This window comes from Homalodisca vitripennis, chromosome 4, assembly GCF_021130785.1.
Source record: "Homalodisca vitripennis isolate AUS2020 chromosome 4, UT_GWSS_2.1, whole genome shotgun sequence".
NCBI classification, from domain to species: Eukaryota; Metazoa; Arthropoda; class Insecta; order Hemiptera; family Cicadellidae; genus Homalodisca; species Homalodisca vitripennis.
In genome coordinates, this window is record NC_060210.1 from 204638858 (window position 1) to 204657249 (window position 18392).

The following is an 18392-nucleotide window of genomic DNA, read 5'->3' on the forward strand; positions in this document are numbered from 1 at the left end:
TTTCTATTGTATATATCTCTGCCCTGCCGCTCACGCTAAGCTACAATTACTGTGTGGCTTGTTACAGCAATTATTACCTATTGCAAGGAGAAAGTTTCTATTTAATAGATCTCTGCCCTGCCGCTCACGCTAAGCTACAAATACAGTGTGGCTTGTTACAGCAATTATTACCTATTGATATTAATTATTACCTAAGATTCGTCTTACAACTCCGAGGTGGATTCGGACCCGGACTCCGACCCTGACAACCCGGAGAAGCTGCGGAACACTAATTGGCTCGGAGAGTTGGACAGCCTGAATACAGATCAGTTACAATATTATATAATATCGTGTTACAGAGTCAATGGAGAGCCACGAAGATTCGTCCTACAACTCCGAGGTGGATTCGGACCCGGACTCCGACCCTGACAACCCGGAGAAGCTGCTGAACACTTGGCTCGGAGAGTTGGACAGCCTTACCGTGGTATGTAATCTAGTAGTACCGTATTTACAAATTTCTGAGCATGACAATCATGATTGGTCTCGTTATCAATAAAACATTAGATTACTTGGGTGTATGAAAATAACTTACACTCTGTTCACTTGTAACAACTACGTGACTTTTGTGTTTATTTGTATTAATATTTTGCCTTAAGGGAGCAGACCACTTAGAATATCCCTATCGCTGCCACATTAACCACATATCTGATCACCCTGGCCGTCCAACGTCCTCTGCTTTCTAGCACCCATTGTTCCTTCTAGTCCCTCGTGTGCTCGAAGGTCGGTGTTTGTTACCGCTCCACCCATTCTCTCAGGTCCCTAATAAGCGTGGCCGTCCTCTGCTTTCTAGCAACCATCGTTCCTTCCAGTCCCTCGTGTACTCGAAGCTCGGTGTGCGAAGTGAGCAGGTCGATTGGAACGGCCCCGGTCACCACTAGAGTGGCCGGTCCAGAGATTAACGATTCTGAGTTCCCCTTTTCTCTGTACTGCCGCCATCTTTTGCCTTAGAACATTTGACGTAGAGCGTCCGCACTAATCTCGCACCCGTACATGAGCACAGAGTGCATGAGCAACCGTATATTACTATCCACAGATCCGCCGATATTTTTCATCGGTCCGCTCAGAGGCTTTAACAACCGCCACCTTGTTTTTCGTGTCAAGAGATCTGGTCCCAGAACGTGAGCTCGGTATCTAGCGTCACGCCGAGATTCTTTACACTGCTCTTTGTCTCGATATTCTCCGTCGCCAGAGTCAGTCCTGCCAGCGCTCGCAGTACGACTCGGTCGGCAGCCATTTTACCTCCTCGGCGGTACCCGTCTTAGGAGGTTGGCCCTGTTGTACAGGTCCGGCCCCCAGGATTGTGCCCCGTAGCCGGTCGACTGCCTATCCCTGAGACAGCTGTTTTACAGGAATGTCTACATCGTCCCGCACCTCCAGGGTGACCAACACGACCAGCCTCCCACTCTGAGACGCCCCGGACGTGCCTAACTCCTTCGCCACCACTCTGATTGTGGAGAGGCCTGCCAGCGAACAGTGGATTTACGTACCGAGTAGCAGCTGAGGCTACCGTCTTGAGCACTTCCGCCGCGACAAAATCGGGGCAGGCACCTTACGGCACCGCATCTTTTCGACGGCCAATTATCGCACGTGCTCCTCGGGAACTGTTCGCCTTCTTCGCCGACCACGGATAATGTTCCTCCTCGTGCTGAAGCACGTACAGTGGAGCAGTGAAGTTACCGTGTCTCGGCGCCATAGTCCCTCGTGATAAGCTCTACGTTAGAGTTTACTGTATTGCCGGCATCCTTCGTCACTTCCTGGACAGCCTCCTTTCCATTGACGATTTTCTGTCAGGACGTTTTCGGTTAGTCTGGTGACGTTCCAACTTTGAGGTCGTCCGGATTGGAACATCTGATTCCTTGGCACGACATCCAAGTAATATATCACTAACTGGTGATCGGACCCCGTAAAGTCCTCCATAACCCTTCAGTCCGTGATTCTTCGATAGAGTCTCCGCCGCAAAGGTCATAGCCGGGATGGAAAAAAGCGTATCCCCGCAGTCAATATGTCGCAGTGTTTCCCCAATTCTAGCAATTGACGATAACCATACCAACTCATGCAGCCATCATAATGCGGCGAGACATCTAGTGCCCGCCACTCGCATTCCCCATCCGACTGTGCATTGCAATCCAAAATACCTGCATCTACCTGACCCACTCATACAGCCATCATAATGCGGCGAGACATCTAGTGCCCGCCACTCGCATTCCCCATCCGACTGTGCATTGCAATCCAAAATACCTGCATCTACCTGACCCACTCATACAGCCATCATAATGCGGCGAGACATCTAGTGCCCGCCACTCGCATTCCCCATCCGACTGTGCATTGCAATCCAAAATACCTGCATCTACCTGACCCACTCATACAGCCATCATAATGCGGCGAGACATCTAGTGCCCGCCACTCGCATTCCCCATCCGACTGTGCATTGCAGTCCGAAATACCTGCATGTACCTGACCCACTCAGCGATGTGGTCCTCTCTTGTGTTGAGTACCTACGGCACTCTACGATTGGTATGAAATACCGCATATTTCCGCTATAACCAAGTTATATAGAGTAATAGCAGTTACCCACGGATTCGTATCAATTTCGTAGGTTTTGCTTCACTATAAGCACATCTGGATCGAGTAAACCATATTTCCAACACCAATGTTGAGTTGGAACACCAACATATTTATAGTCATTGCATATTACACCAATTTAGTATTTTTTGATCCACAGCTATAATTTTGTCTCTTTCCCAAACAATAAAATATATACTCAAACAGCTAAAGTCGATTACGTAGTGATCAAATGTAGCTTTTACTGCTACACAGTGATGGATGCCCGCAGTGCGGTCACACGCTCTAATAGACGATTACAATGTTATGTTTAACCATTAGTACTATATACATTTGGCCAACTAAACTCGATTACGTAGTGATCAAATGTAGCTTTTACTGCTACACAGTGGTGGATGCCCGCAGTGCGGTCACACGTTGTAATAGACGATTACAATGATATGTTTAACCATTAGTACTATACACATTTGGCCAACTAAACTCGATGGCGTAGTGATCAAATGTAGCTTTTACTGCTACACAGTGATGGATGCCCGCAGTGCGGTCACACGTTGTAATAGACGATTACAATGATATGTTTAACCATTAGTACTATATACATTTGGCCAGTAGCTTTTACTGCTACACAGTGATGGATGCCCGCAGTGCGGTCACACGTTCTAATAGAGGATTACAATGATATGTTTAACCATTAGTACTATAAACATTTGACCAACTAAACTCGATTACGTAGTGATCAAATGTAGCTTTTACTGCTACACAGTGATGGATGCCCGCAGTGCGGTCACACGTTCTAATAGAGGATTACAATGATATGTTTAACCATTAGTACTATATACATTTGGCCAACTAAACGCGATTACGTAGTGATCAAATGTAGCTTTTACTGCTACACAGAGATGGATGCCCGCAGTGCGGTCACACGTTGTAATAGACGATTACAATGTTATGTTTAACCATTAGTACTATATACATTTGGCCAACTAAACTCGATTACGTAGTGATCAAATGTAGCTTTTACTGCTACACAGTGATGGATGCCCGCAGTGCGGTCACACGTTCTAATAGACGATTACAATGTTATGTTTAACCATTAGTACTATATACATTTGGCCAACTAAACTCGATTACGTAGTGATCCAATGTAGCTTTTACTGCTACACAGTGATGGATGCCCGCAGTGCGGTCACACGTTCTAATAGACGATTACAATGTTATGTTTAACCATTAGTACTATATACATTTGGCCAGTAGCTTTTACTGCTACACAGTGATGGATGCCCGCAGTGCGTATGGGAAGATATATCTGTCCCCAAAACGTATCGTGAATGAAACAAGCTGTAGCTATGCAAAGTATGTAAGTACATACCATACTGGAGGTAAACATTTCTTGTCTGTACGATTGTATACCTGTCCCCAAAACGTATCGTGAATGAAACAAGCTGTAACTATGCAAAGTATGTAAGTACATACCATACTGGAGGTAAACATTTCTTGTCTGTACGATTGTATATCTGTCCCCAAAACGTATCGTGAATGAAACAAGCTGTAGCTATGCAAAGTATGTAAGTACATACCATACTGGAGGTAAACATTTCTTGTCTGTACGATTGTATACCTGTCCCCAAAACGTATCGTGAATGAAACAAGCTGTAACTATGCAAAGTATGTAAGTACATACCATACTGGAGGTAAACATTTCTTGTCTGTACGATTGTATATCTGTCCCCAAAACGTATCGTGAATGAAACAAGCTGTAGCTATGCAAAGTATGTAAGTACATACCATACTGGAGGTAAACATTTCTTGTCTGTACGATTGTATACCTGTTCCCAAAACGTATCGTGAATGAAACAAGCTGTAGCTATGCAAAGTATGTAAGTACATACCATACTGGAGGTAAACATTTCTTGTCTGTACGATTGTATACCTGTTCCCAAAACGTATCGTGAATGAAACAAGCTGTAGCTATGCAAAGTATGTAAGTACATACCATACTGAAGGTAAACATTTCTTGTCTGTACGATTGTATACCTGTTCCCAAAACGTATCGTGAATGAAACAAGCTGTAGCTATGCAAAGTATGTAAGTACATACCATACTGGAGGTAAACATTTCTTGTCTGTACGATTGTATACCTGTCCCCAAAACGTATCGTGAATCTAACAAGCTGTAGCTGTGCAAAGTATGTAAGTACATACCATACTGGAGGTAAACATTTCTTGTCTGTACGATTGTATACCTGTTCCCAAAACGTATCGTGAATGAAACAAGCTGTAGCTATGCAAAGTATGTAAGTACATACCATACTGGAGGTAAACATTTCTTGTCTGTACGATTGTATACCTGTTCCCAAAACGTATCGTGAATGAAACAAGCTGTAGCTATGCAAAGTATGTAAGTACATACCATACTGGAGGTAAACATTTCTTGTCTGTACGATTGTATACCTGTTCCCAAAACGTATCGTGAATGAAACAAGCTGTAGCTATGCAAAGTATGTAAGTACATACCATACTGGAGGTAAACATTTCTTGTCTGTACGATTGTATGCCTGTCCCCAAAACGTATCGTGAATGAAACAAGCTGTAGCTATGCAAAGTATGTAAGTACATACCATACTGGAGGTAAACATTTCTTGTCTGTACGATTGTATACCTGTCCCCAAAACGTATCGTGAATGAAACAAGCTGTAGCTATGCAAAGTATGTAAGTACATACCATACTGGAGGTAAACATTTCTTGTCTGTACGATTGTATACCTGTCCCCAAAACGTATCGTGAATGAAACAAGCTGTAGCTATGCAAAGTATGTAAGTACATACCATACTGGAGGTAAACATTTCTTGTCTGTACGATTGTATATCTGTCCCCAAAACGTATCGTGAATGAAACAAGCTGTAGCTATGCAAAGTATGTAAGTACATACCATACTGGAGGTAAACATTTCTTGTCTGTACGATTGTATACCTGTCCCCAAAACGTATCGTGAATGAAACAAGATGTAGCTATGCAAAGTATGTAACGCGACACGCGGTGTATAGTAGTGAATATATCGACAATTTACAAATTTATAATTTGCTGATCCGACAACCGTACAGTGATTGGAAAATTTAAAACTCCCAAACTCGGTAACATTACTTGTAGTCTTTACATCCCATCACAATCAGTTGTGTGTTTTTATTCAAGATCAGTTGGCAGCTCCGTTGTTGACAGCTGTTCGTGTGATGGTTGGCAAGCCTGCTGACTGTGACAGATGTTCAGTGTTCACACCCACGTGCCTGGGCCAGCTGCCGGATATTTTCCTGCCTCTCTCCCTCTTCTCGCTTTTTGTCGACATTTAAAACCCGAAAGACCCAAACTGCTCTTGGAATTAATTACCTCCAGATGAGGCGAAGACCCGAGATGTGGCCCTCGGCCGTCCTGCGCGGCTGTTGGTGCAGGGCAGGTGTGCTGGCGGTGGCTTGGCACATCTGTGCCTCCCGCATGTCCTGGCCAAAGTCAAATATCTTCTACACACACACAACAAGATATGAATGAAGAATCAATTTATAATGTACCAAAAATTAATCTTAAAAATCGACCAGGATGAGTTATAGACAAGTAAAATAACCAATAATGGCTCGTAAGCGGCTTTGGAACCAAAGGGGTGGAGCTCTCAGATTTAAGCAGTTTCCTGCACAACTACTGCAGTCGCCTTGCTGTTGGATATGTTTTAACACAAATCTTTACAAACATTCTACATGACAAATTTTAATTGATAACGTCTTGTTCTGCGCCCTTCGAGACTACAGACCGAAGCCCTAATAATACGAGTAATAAATATCAAAGGATAGCTCATACGAGGTATCGAACCGAGGAGGTGAAGCTCCCAGGCCTTAATCGTGTTATGTACTAGTACTATAGACGTACTTAGTATTTACAATTACTCTGCTGGTAGGAGGGAAGTACATGCTAGAGGCCAGAAACTACCAAAGGTCTCTAGAATGTTCTAGAGGCTGAGAGGTCCCATGCCTTAATCGTGTTGTGTACTAGTACTATAGACGTACTTAGTATTTACAATTACTCTGCTGGTAGGGAGGAAGTACATGCTAGAGGCCAGAAACTACCAAAGGTCTCTAGAATGTTCTAGAGGCTGAGAGGTCCCAGGCCATAATCGTGTTATGTACTAGTACTATAGACGTCCTTAGTATTTACAATTACTCTGCGGGTAGGAGGGAAGTACATGCTAGAGGCCAGAAACTACCAAAGGTCTCTAGAATGTTCTAGAGGCTGAGAGGTCCCAGGCCTTAATCGTGTTATGTACTAGTACTATAGACGTCCTTAGTATTTACAATTACTCTGCTGGTAGGAAGGAAGTACATGCTAGAGGCCAGAAACTACCAAAGGTCTCTAGAATGTTCTAGAGGCTGAGTGGTCCCAGGCCTTAATCGTGTTATGTACTAGTACTATAGACGTCCTTAGTATTTACAATTACTCTGCTGGTAGGAAGGAAGTAAATGCTAGAGGCCAGAAACTACCAAAGGTCTCTAGAATGTTCTAGAGGCTGAGTGGTCCCAGGCCTTAATCGTGTTATGTACTAGTACTATAGACGTCCTTAGTATTTACAATTACTCTGCTGGTAGGAAGGAAGTACATGCTAGAGGCCAGAAACTACCAAAGGTCTCTAGAATGTTCTAGAGGCTGAGTGGTCCCAGGCCTTAATCGTGTTATGTACTAGTACTATAGACGTCCTTAGTATTTACAATTACTCTGCTGGTAGGAAGGAAGTACATGCTAGAGGCCAGAAACTACCAAAGGTCTCTAGAATGTTCTAGAGGCTGAGAGGTCCCAGGCCTTAATCGTGTTATGTACTAGTACTATAGACGTCCTTAGTATTTACAATTACTCTGCTGGTAGGGAGGAAGTACATGCTAGATGCCAGAAACTACCAAAGGTCTCTAGAATGTTCTAGAGGCTGAGAGGTTCCAGGCCTTAATCGTGTTATGTACTAGTACTATAGACGTACTTAGTATTTACAATTACTCTGCTGGTAGGAAGGAAGTAAATGCTAGAGGCCAGAAACTACCAAAGGTCTCTAGAATGTTCTAGAGGCTGAGTGGTCCCAGGCCTTAATCGTGTTATGTACTAGTACTATAGACGTCCTTAGTATTTACAATTACTCTGCTGGTAGGAGGGAAGTACATGCTAGATGCCAGAAACTACCAAAGGTCTCTAGAATGTTCTAGAGGCTGAGAGGTCCCATGCCTTAATCGTGTTATGTACTAGTACTATAGACGTACTTAGTATTTACAATTACTCTGCTGGTAGGAGGGAAGTACATGCTAGATGCCAGAAACTACCAAAGGTCTCTAGAATGTTCTAGAGGCTGAGGGGTCCCATGCCTTAATCGTGTTATGTACTAGTACTATAGACGTCCTTAGTATTTACAATTACTCTGCTGGTAGGAAGGAAGTAAATGCTAGAGGCCAGAAACTACCAAAGGTCTCTAGAATGTTCTAGAGGCTGAGAGCTTCCAAAAGCATAAGCCTGCTAGAAGTTGAAGCCTGACAAATGCCAGGTTCTGACAGATACTGAGAGTTCTTAGAAGTCGAGAGCTTATGGTGTTTCAGAGTTAGATTAATTTAGAATCTTTTGGCTTTTATTAAACCAGGTGTTTTAGTGATATTGAGTACCTGATTTACGACCTGCAAAGAAAAAGGTCCCTAAATCTTGTGGCAGGTAAGCCAAAAGGTATTTTCGGGTCGAGTGTTTAAACATGTATTACTTCTTATTTGCTTATCTTATGTATTTTGTGTATTCTCTTCTCAAATTTCAAGACCATTATTTGTTCCATATTTGAATGTTTGGTGAATTAGTAAATAAAACCTTGTTTAAATTGTACGCAGGTGAAGAAATTGACAATGCGTGAACACTTGTTTAAAAAACAATTATAAAGGTACCAGCTGTATATAATTAGTAAATAAAACCTGCGTTTAAATTGTACGCAGGTGAAGAAATTGACAATGCGTGAACACTTGTTTAAAAAACAATTATAAAGGTACCAGCTGTATATAATTAGTAAATAAAACCTGTGTTTAAATTGTACGCAGGTGAAGGAATTGACAATGCGTGAACACTTGTTTAAAAAACAATTATAAAGGTACCAGCTGTATATAATTAGTAAATAAAACCTGTGTTTGAATTGTACGCAGGTGAAGAAATTGACAATGCGTGAACACTTGTTTAAAAAACAGTTATAAAGGTACCAGCTGTATATAATTAGTAAATAAAACCTGTGTTTAAATTGTACGCAGGTGAAGGAATTGACAATGCGTGAACACTTGTTTAAAAAAACAATTATAAAGGTACCAGCTGTATATAATTAGTAAATAAAACCTGTGTTTGAATTGTACGCAGGTGAAGAAATTGACAATGCGTGAACACTTGTTTAAAAAACAATTATAAAGGTACCAGCTGTATATAATTAGTAAATAAAACCTGTGTTTAAATTGTACGCAGGTGAAGGAATTGACAATGCGTGAACACTTGTTTAAAAAACAGTTATAAAGGTACCAGCTGTATATAATTAGTATCAGTGCATAAATAAGGAGAACTGTATACACCTGTGAGCCGACCATCACGAATCATTTTAAAAACTATATCAGAATATTGTACTTTTTTTGTACCTTTTTGTATAAAACTATGAAGTATCAGAATTTAATATACCATAGTTCTCTTTTTATACTAAGATCTGTGAGCTGAATTTTAAACGCTTTTCTTGCCTGGACTGCTTCTTGTTTCGGTTTCTGTGGGATTTTGGGCTGTAATTCATAATATAGTGTTTAACAAAATACAAAGCAGTCTTCTGTAAAACTTGCAAAATAAATCGTAGCCATTTTCCAATTATAATCGTCCTTATATTACACAACCCGGCATGGTAGAGTATTATTCACGTGCAACAAAAATTGAAATAATCACCTTAAACTGAAAAATAAATCATAAGTAACAATAAACATAAACATTAGCCACGGCTAGTTTAGTGGTAAGTCCATCACGCGCCATCCACTAAATCAGTTGCAACCAGCATGCTGCAGCAGTGCATGGGGAACGGCACGTTTAGTTCTCTTCCAGCAAGACTTAAATATTTTCCTGAGTCGTTATTAGACTGATAAAAAAATAAAAATTGGTGCTACAAAATGGTACACAATTGGGTACTAACATATGGTGTAGTTTATTTTAATTCACGACAAAATTTATTTTTCAAACATAGACCTGTGAGCCGACTTTTAAATGGTTAATAACTTTTTTCAGTGATTGGTACAAAATTCTTATATAGTTTTTAAAATGATTAGTGATGGTCGGCTCATAGGTCTATATAGCCAATAAAGAGTATATTGGAACCAAGACGAACCTGATACAAGAGTCGATACATATTTGAACTCAAATGTGTTAAACACGCTCAAATTGTACACCGTTTTGCGATATTATTTAAACGATCTTCTACTTCCGGTCAGTGTGACATTCACAGTTACTTCCGGATGAGAGCGTGTCGCTGATATCGCGGCAGGCGTGAGCTAGGCCAAGGCTTACACTTCCGGTCTTAGATCCCACCGGAAGTGGGGGGCGGCTGCTAATCTTCAGCGCTATATTTGTAACAGCTGCCTCGCCCTCGGCGACTAAATATGGGCACAGTACCAGTAAGGTGAAGTGATAATGTATGACTGCCCAAACGTTGCTACTAACCTAATATCTTTTCTTTCTAAAACTTATAGGCTATTTTCACTCTTGAGTTTGACCTTACCAAATTATTTTCAAATCTAAATGTTGTTGTTTTGAGGTATTAAGCGAAATACTGCCCAAGTCAGGTACTGATTACGGCTTATTATAGATTTATCTACTCCCATCTGGCCTACGGAGTCCCTTGGTGAACTTGCAACCTGTCGGTTTCAAACGACATTCAGACTAGAAAAAGTGATTCGAAAAACCGCGAAATCAAATTCAGGGAGTTGTGCAAGCAAGCTTTCAAGAAATTGCAGTCGTTGATTCTGCCATGTATCCTACATATTGGAAATAAATTTGTTTTGTATGAATATGTGCCCTAACTAGAGGCCGAGACATACACAAGTAAACTACCGAAATGGTAGACACACAACGGTGGTTTAAGAAAGCCTGCCCTCGCAAGTAGGTATTCAATGCCTCTACCCAAACGTGCCCGAACGACTGCCCAACAGTTTTAAATAAGTGCATTAAAATACCATGTGCCATTTATTATACACATTATATGGTATTAAACACAGGTTTTACATAAATAGACCTGGAAAATAAAAAAAATAGTCTGGGAATATGTGTATGTATGTGTGCTTATATACGTAGATATACATTTCGGAACACTAGGCCACTTTAAGGGCCAGCTGGACAAATTGAAAAACAAGCAAAATGAATAAAAATACCATGTAAAAGCTATAAAAAACTCTACACATTCAAACATTAAGCAATGTCGGAGGCAATAAAAATTTCAACATGCCTTCAATGTTGCCAGTGGTATCAGAGACCCAAATACTATCATAAGCGTGTGATTGTTAGTACGAGTTTAACCAACAACACTTGCACGATTCTGTGGTTGACTTCAGACATGCCTTCAATGTTACCAGTGGTATCAGACACCCTGATACTATCATAAGCGTGTGATTGTTAGTACGAGTTTAACCAACAACACTTGCACGATTCTGTGGTTGACTTCAGACATGCCTTCAATGTTACCAGTGGTATCATAGACCCTGATACTATCATAAGCGAGTGATTGTTAGTACGAGTTTAACCAACAATACTTGCCCGATTCTGTGGTTGACGTTGGGCATGCTTTCAATGTTACCAGTGGTATCAGAGACCCTGATACTACAGGGAGCGGCAAAATGATCTGACGGTTTTCGCTGCCGCGCTGTCAAGCGAGTGAGTGGTGGGGGGTGGTGGGGATAGTGGCGTGGCAGAGCCTACGTGCGGACATTTTTAGTAGCCATGTAGCGGTGGACGGATGAGCACCGTGCATTCGTTGTGGAAGCATTTTTTTAAAGTGGCGATATTGTTGTTGCTGTTCAGCGGCAGTTCCGCAGACGTTTTAATGTGGCTCCAAGAGGGAAAGTGCCAACTCGAAACACCATTTTGCTGTGGGTGGGTAACTTTAGAGCTACCGGTTCAGCTTTAAAACGAAAATCAACAGGCCGTCCAAGGTCAGCCCGGACGCCAGAGAACGTCGAGAGAGTGAGATGAGCTGTGGAAGCCAGTCCTCGGTGGCCTGCACGTAAACAAGCTGCAGCTCTGCAGATGTCTGACCGCTCGGTAAGAAGAATATTAAGGTACGACCTGCAATTTCATCCGTACAAAATGGCTATCGTGCAACAGTTGAAGCCCAGTGATTATGCAAAACGCATTGAATTTTCAGAGAAAATGATTGATTTGTTTACAGATGAAAAAATTCTCATTATGAGCGACGAAGCTCATTTTCATTTGAATGGTTATGTTAATAAACAGAATTTCCGATATTGGTCAGAAAACAATCCGGAAGAACTGCATGAACGACCTCTTCACAGTCCCAAGGTCACTGTGTGGTGTGGCGTAACAAAAAATTGTGTTATAGGCCCATACTTTTTTGAAGAGAACGGTCTAACTGTAACCGTCAATTCACAACGATACCTGACTATGTTGAAAACTTCCTGATCCCAGAAATACGCATAAATCGCTTCAACCGCCACAGAATTTGGTTCCAGCAGGATGGGGCAACTGCCCACACAGCCAATGTGGTAATAAACTTTTTAAGAAGCAAGTTTCGTGGCCGAGTCATCTCGCGCTTCGGGGACATTGCGTGGCCATCTCGCTCCCCGGATCTCAGCATCTGTGACTTCTTCTTGTGGGGACTGCTGAAATCTAGAGTATACACAAACAAACCCCGCACATTGGATGAACTGAAGGAAACCATACGCCAAGAAGTAGCCAACCTCTCTCCTGAAATGTTAGGGAAAGTGTTTGACAATAATTTCTAGATTGGAAGAATGCATCGCCAAAGACGGACATCATTTGAAAGACGTTATATTCAAATTTTACACGGATAAACTCGCCCTTTTTTGGTTATTTTTATAAATGTTCATAAATACCAATCTGAAATCTGCAATAAAACACTTTGTACCACTTTAAACGTTTGAGTTGTTTACATTATAAAACCATCAGATCATTTTGCCGCTCCCTGTATCATAAGCAAGTGGTTGTTAGTACGAGTTTAACAAACAACACTTGCACGATTCTGTGGTTGACTTCAGACATGCCTTCAATGTTACCAGTGATATCAGAGACGCTGATACTATCATAAGCAAGTGGTTGTTAGTACGAGTTTAACAAACAACACTTGCACGATTCTGTGGTTGACTTCAGACATGCCTTCAATGTTGCCAGTGGTATCATAGACCCTGATACTATCATAACTGTGTGATTGTTAGTACGAGCTTAACCAACAACACTTGTACGCTTCTGTGGTTGACGTTGGGCATGCCTTCAATGTTACCAGTGGTATCAGAGAGCCTTATACTATCATAAGCAAGTGGTTGTTAGTACGAGTTTAACCAACAACACTTGCACGATTCTGTGGTTGACTTCAGACATGCCTTCAATGTTACCAGTGGTATCATAGACCCTGATACTATCATAAGCGTGTGATTGTTAGTACGAGTTTAACCAACAACACTTGCAAGATTCTGTGGTTGACGTTGGGCATGCTTTCAATGTTACCAGTGGTATCAGAGACCCTGATACTATCATAAGCGTGTGATTGTTATTACGAGTTTAACCAACAACACTTGCACGATTCTGTGGTTGACTTCAGACATGCCTTCAATGTTACCAGTGGTATCATAGACCCTGATACTATCATAAGCGTGTGATTGTTAGTACGAGTTTAACCAACAACACTTGCACGCTTCTGTGGTTGACTTCAGACATGCCTTCAATGTTACCAGTGGCATCAGAGAGCCTGATACTATCATAAGCAAGTGGTTGTTAGTACGAGTTTAACCAACAACACTTGCACGATTCTGTGGTTGACGTTGGGCATGCCTTCAATGTTACCAGTGGTATCAGAGAGCCTTATACTATCATAAGCAAGTGGTTGTTAGTACGAGTTTAACCAACAACACTTGCACGCTTCTGTGGTTGACTTCAGACATGCCTTCAATGTTACCAGTGGTATCAGAGAGCCTGATACTATCATAAGCAAGTGGTTGTTAGTACGAGTTTAACCAACAACACTTGCACGATTCTGTGGTTGACGTTGGGCATGCCTTCAATGTTACCAGTGGTATCAGAGAGCCTGATACTATCATAAGCAAGTGGTTGTTAGTACGAGTTTAACCAACAACACTTGCACGATTCTGCGGTCGACGTTGGGCATGCCTTTGGTTGACGTTGGGCATGCCTTCAATGTTACCAGTGGTATCAGAGAGCCTGATACTATCATAAGCAAGTGGTTGTTAGTACGAGTTTAACCAACAACACTTGCACGATTCTGTGGTTGACGTTGGGCATGCCTTCAATGTTACCAGTGGTATCAGAGAGCCTGATACTATCATAAGCAAGTGGTTGTTAGTACGAGTTTAACCAACAACACTTGCACGATTCTGTGGTTGACGTTGGGCATGCCTTCAATGTTACCAGTGGTATCAGAGAGCCTGATACTATCATAAGCAAGTGGTTGTTAGTACGAGTTTAACCAACAACACTTGCACGATTCTGTGGTTGACTTCAGACATGCCTTCAATGTTACCAGTGGTATCAGAGACCCTGATACTATCATAAGCAAGTGGTTGTTAGTACGAGTTTAACCAACAACACTTGCACGATTCTGTGGTTGACGTTGGGCATGCCTTCAATGTTACCAGTGGTATCAGAGAGCCTGATACTATCATAAGCAAGTGGTTGTTAGTACGAGTTTAACCAACAACACTTGCACGATTCTGCGGTCGACGTTGGGCATGCCTTTGGTTGACGTTGGGCATGCCTTCAATGTTACCAGTGGTATCAGAGAGCCTGATACTATCATAAGCAAGTGGTTGTTAGTACGAGTTTAACCAACAACACTTGCACGATTCTGTGGTTGACGTTGGGCATGCCTTCAATGTTACCAGTGGTATCAGAGAGCCTGATACTATCATAAGCAAGTGGTTGTTAGTACGAGTTTAACCAACAACACTTGCACGATTCTGTGGTTGACTTCAGACATGCCTTCAATGTTACCAGTGGTATCAGAGACCCTGATACTATCATAAGCAAGTGGTTGTTAGTACGAGTTTAACCAACAACACTTGCACGATTCTGTGGTTGACGTTGGGCATGCCTTCAATGTTACCAGTGGTATCAGAGAGCCTGATACTATCATAAGCAAGTGGTTGTTAGTACGAGTTTAACCAACAACACTTGCACGATTCTGTGGTTGACTTCAGACATGCCTTCAATGTTACCAGTGGTATCAGAGAGCCTGATACTATCATAAGCAAGTGGTTGTTAGTACGAGTTTAACCAACAACACTTGCACGATTCTGTGGTTGACGTTGGGCATGCCTTCAATGTTACCAGTGGTATCAGAGAGCCTGATACTATCATAAGCAAGTGGTTGTTAGTACGAGTTTAACCAACAACACTTGCACGATTCTGTGGTTGACTTCAGACATGCCTTCAATGTTACCAGTGGTATCAGAGAGCCTGATACTATCATAAGCAAGTGGTTGTTAGTACGAGTTTAACCAACAACACTTGCACGATTCTGTGGTTGACGTTGGGCATGCCTTCAATGTTACCAGTGGTATCAGAGACCCTGATACTATCATAAGCGTGTGATTGTTAGTACGAGTTTAACCAACAACACTTGCACGATTCTGTGGTTGACGTTGGGCATGCCTTCAATGTTACCAGTGGTATCAGAGACGCTGATACTATCATAAGCGTGTGATTGTTAGTACGAGTTTAACCAACAACACTTGCACGATTCTGTGGTTGACTTCAGACATGCCTTCAATGTTACCAGTGGTATCAGAGACCCTGATACTATCATAAGCAAGTGGTTGTTAGTACGAGTTTAACCAACAACACTTGCACGATTCTGTGGTTGACGTTGGGCATGCCTTCAATGTTACCAGTGGTATCAGAGAGCCTTATACTATCATAAGCAAGTGGTTGTTAGTACGAGTTTAACCAACAACACTTGCACGCTTCTGTGGTTGACTTCAGACATGCCTTCAATGTTACCAGTGGTATCAGAGAGCCTGATACTATCATAAGCAAGTGGTTGTTAGTACGAGTTTAACCAACAACACTTGCACGATTCTGTGGTTGACGTTGGGCATGCCTTCAATGTTACCAGTGGTATCAGAGAGCCTGATACTATCATAAGCAAGTGGTTGTTAGTACGAGTTTAACCAACAACACTTGCACGATTCTGCGGTCGACGTTGGGCATGCCTTTGGTTGACGTTGGGCATGCCTTCAATGTTACCAGTGGTATCAGAGAGCCTGATACTATCATAAGCAAGTGGTTGTTAGTACGAGTTTAACCAACAACACTTGCACGATTCTGTGGTTGACTTCAGGCATGCCTTCAATGTTACCAGTGGTATCAGAGACCCTGATACTATCATAAGCAAGTGGTTGTTAGTACGAGTTTAACCAACAACACTTGCACGATTCTGTGGTTGACGTTCAGACATGCCTTCAATGTTACCAGTGGTATCATAGACCCTGATACTATCATAAGCGTGTGATTGTTAGTACGAGTTTAACCAACAACACTTGCACGATTCTGTGGTTGACGTTCAGACATGCCTTCAATGTTACCAGTGGTATCAGAGACCCTGATACTATCATAAGCGTGTGATTGTTAGTACGAGTTTAACCAACAACACTTGTACGATTCTGTGGTTGACGTTGGACATGCCTTCAATGTTACCAGTGATATCAGAGACCTTGATACTATCATAAGCGTGTGATTGTTAGTACGAGTTTAACCAACAACACTTGTACGATTCTGTGGTTGACGTTGGACATGCTTTCAATGTTACCAGTGGTATCAGAGACGCTGATACTATCATAAGCGTGTGATTGTTAGTACGAGTTTAACCAACAACACTTGTACGATTCTGTGGTTGACTTCAGACATGCCTTCAATGTTACCAGTGATATCAGAGACCTTGATACTATCATAAGCGTGTGATTGTTAGTACGAGTTTAACCAACAACACTTATACGATTCTGTGGTTGACTTCAGACATGCCTTCAATGTTACCAGTGGAATCAGAGACCCTGATACTATCATAAGCGTGTGATTGTTAGTACGAGTTTAACCAACAACACTTGCAAGATTCTGTGGTTGACGTTGGGCATGCTTTCAATGTTACCAGTGGTATCAGAGACGCTGATACTATCATAAGCGTGTGGTTGTTAGTACGAGTTTAACCAACAACACTTGCACGATTCTGCGGTTGACTTCAGACATGCCTTCAATGTTACCAGTGGTATCAGAGACCCCTATACTATCATAACCGTGTGATTGTTAGTACGAGTTTAACCAACAACACTTGCACGATTCTGCGGTCGACGTTGGGCATGCCTTTCAATGTAGAACATTGACACGAAGGTTAGCAAACCTAAAGATTACGACCTAAAGAGGTATTTACAATATGAATTGGTATGGTGTACTCCAGTTTTTATATTGAAAATGGAATGTGAAAAATTTTACGTTGTACATTATTTCTTCCTACTACCAAAATCCTTGCGATTAGGTAAATGTAAAATAGTTGTCGATAGTAGTGTCCTACTCCATGTAGTATCCCCCCAAATCGGCGTTATCAAGTACATGACATACAATTGTTATTTGTGTGAAGCTTCACCACCCAATCGGCGTTAATATATTGTTATGTGTGTGAAGCTTCACCACCCAAGGAGTCGCACTGTAATGTTTGATGGCTACAAACATTCTTGTAACAACATGAAACTTGTTTGTTAAACATTAGCATCGATATAAAATGGAATGTGTCGTCATCAACTTTGGCTACAACATATCCATATTCATTGACATTCTTGTAAGACAACTGGTAGACAATATAATTAGCACAAACAAACATCAGTCGACGGTTAATGAGTTACTGATATCCTCTTGTTGTTCATATATCTCAATTGTGTAGTAATATATGTATTATAAGAATGCTGATTGTTTCTGTTCAACAAGCAGTTTGAAAGCTCCAAGTGTCCGTATGAGAACAGGGATTACGATGACGCCAACAGACGTTTTTCTGCCGACGCGACGGTGGGAAGTCGAAAGAAGTGAGATTGCCATACACCGACACCATTGTTCGTAAAGTGTTTCTTGGAAGACATACTTGGAATAGTGTCTCTGTATATGTAGAGGGTACTGAAATCTAAGAAATCAGATAAATGTAATAAAGCCCCGGTGTTGTACTCAACTCTCGTATAGTATCGCCATCTTCTATACTCTAGAGTTGTACGATGGTCTGGTACTGTAGGAGCCCTGCCAGTCCCACTCATCAGCAGAATACGCTGACTGTGTGTATACCATATGGTTTACAATGCAATACAATAGATTCGATATGGTAAGAGCTGAAGAATATTGACACTCTTTGTCAGGATAGTAAGTAGATTCTCCGGAGTTTAAAACTACAATTCTACTGTCTTCCATGACATTCCTCATTGCATAGTTTTCAATAATTTTCATCCCAACAACTCAACATTAACTCTTCAACGGAGTAAAACTCCTTTGAC

The 18392-nt window shown here is 41.7% G+C and overlaps 1 protein-coding gene across 2 annotated transcripts in view; it reads left to right on the plus strand.

Annotated features, from left to right (window-relative positions):
* Nucleotides 1-18392, plus strand: part of LOC124360933 (amyloid beta A4 precursor protein-binding family B member 1-interacting protein-like) — a 152155-nt gene that overhangs the window by 90432 nt on the left and 43331 nt on the right. For both annotated transcript variants that reach the window (XM_046814941.1, XM_046814942.1), the window contains one exon: nt 339-463. In XM_046814941.1, coding sequence (XP_046670897.1) covers nt 344-463 — 120 coding nt within the window. In that variant the 5' untranslated portion in view covers nt 339-343. The remainder of the gene's footprint in view (nt 1-338; nt 464-18392) is intronic.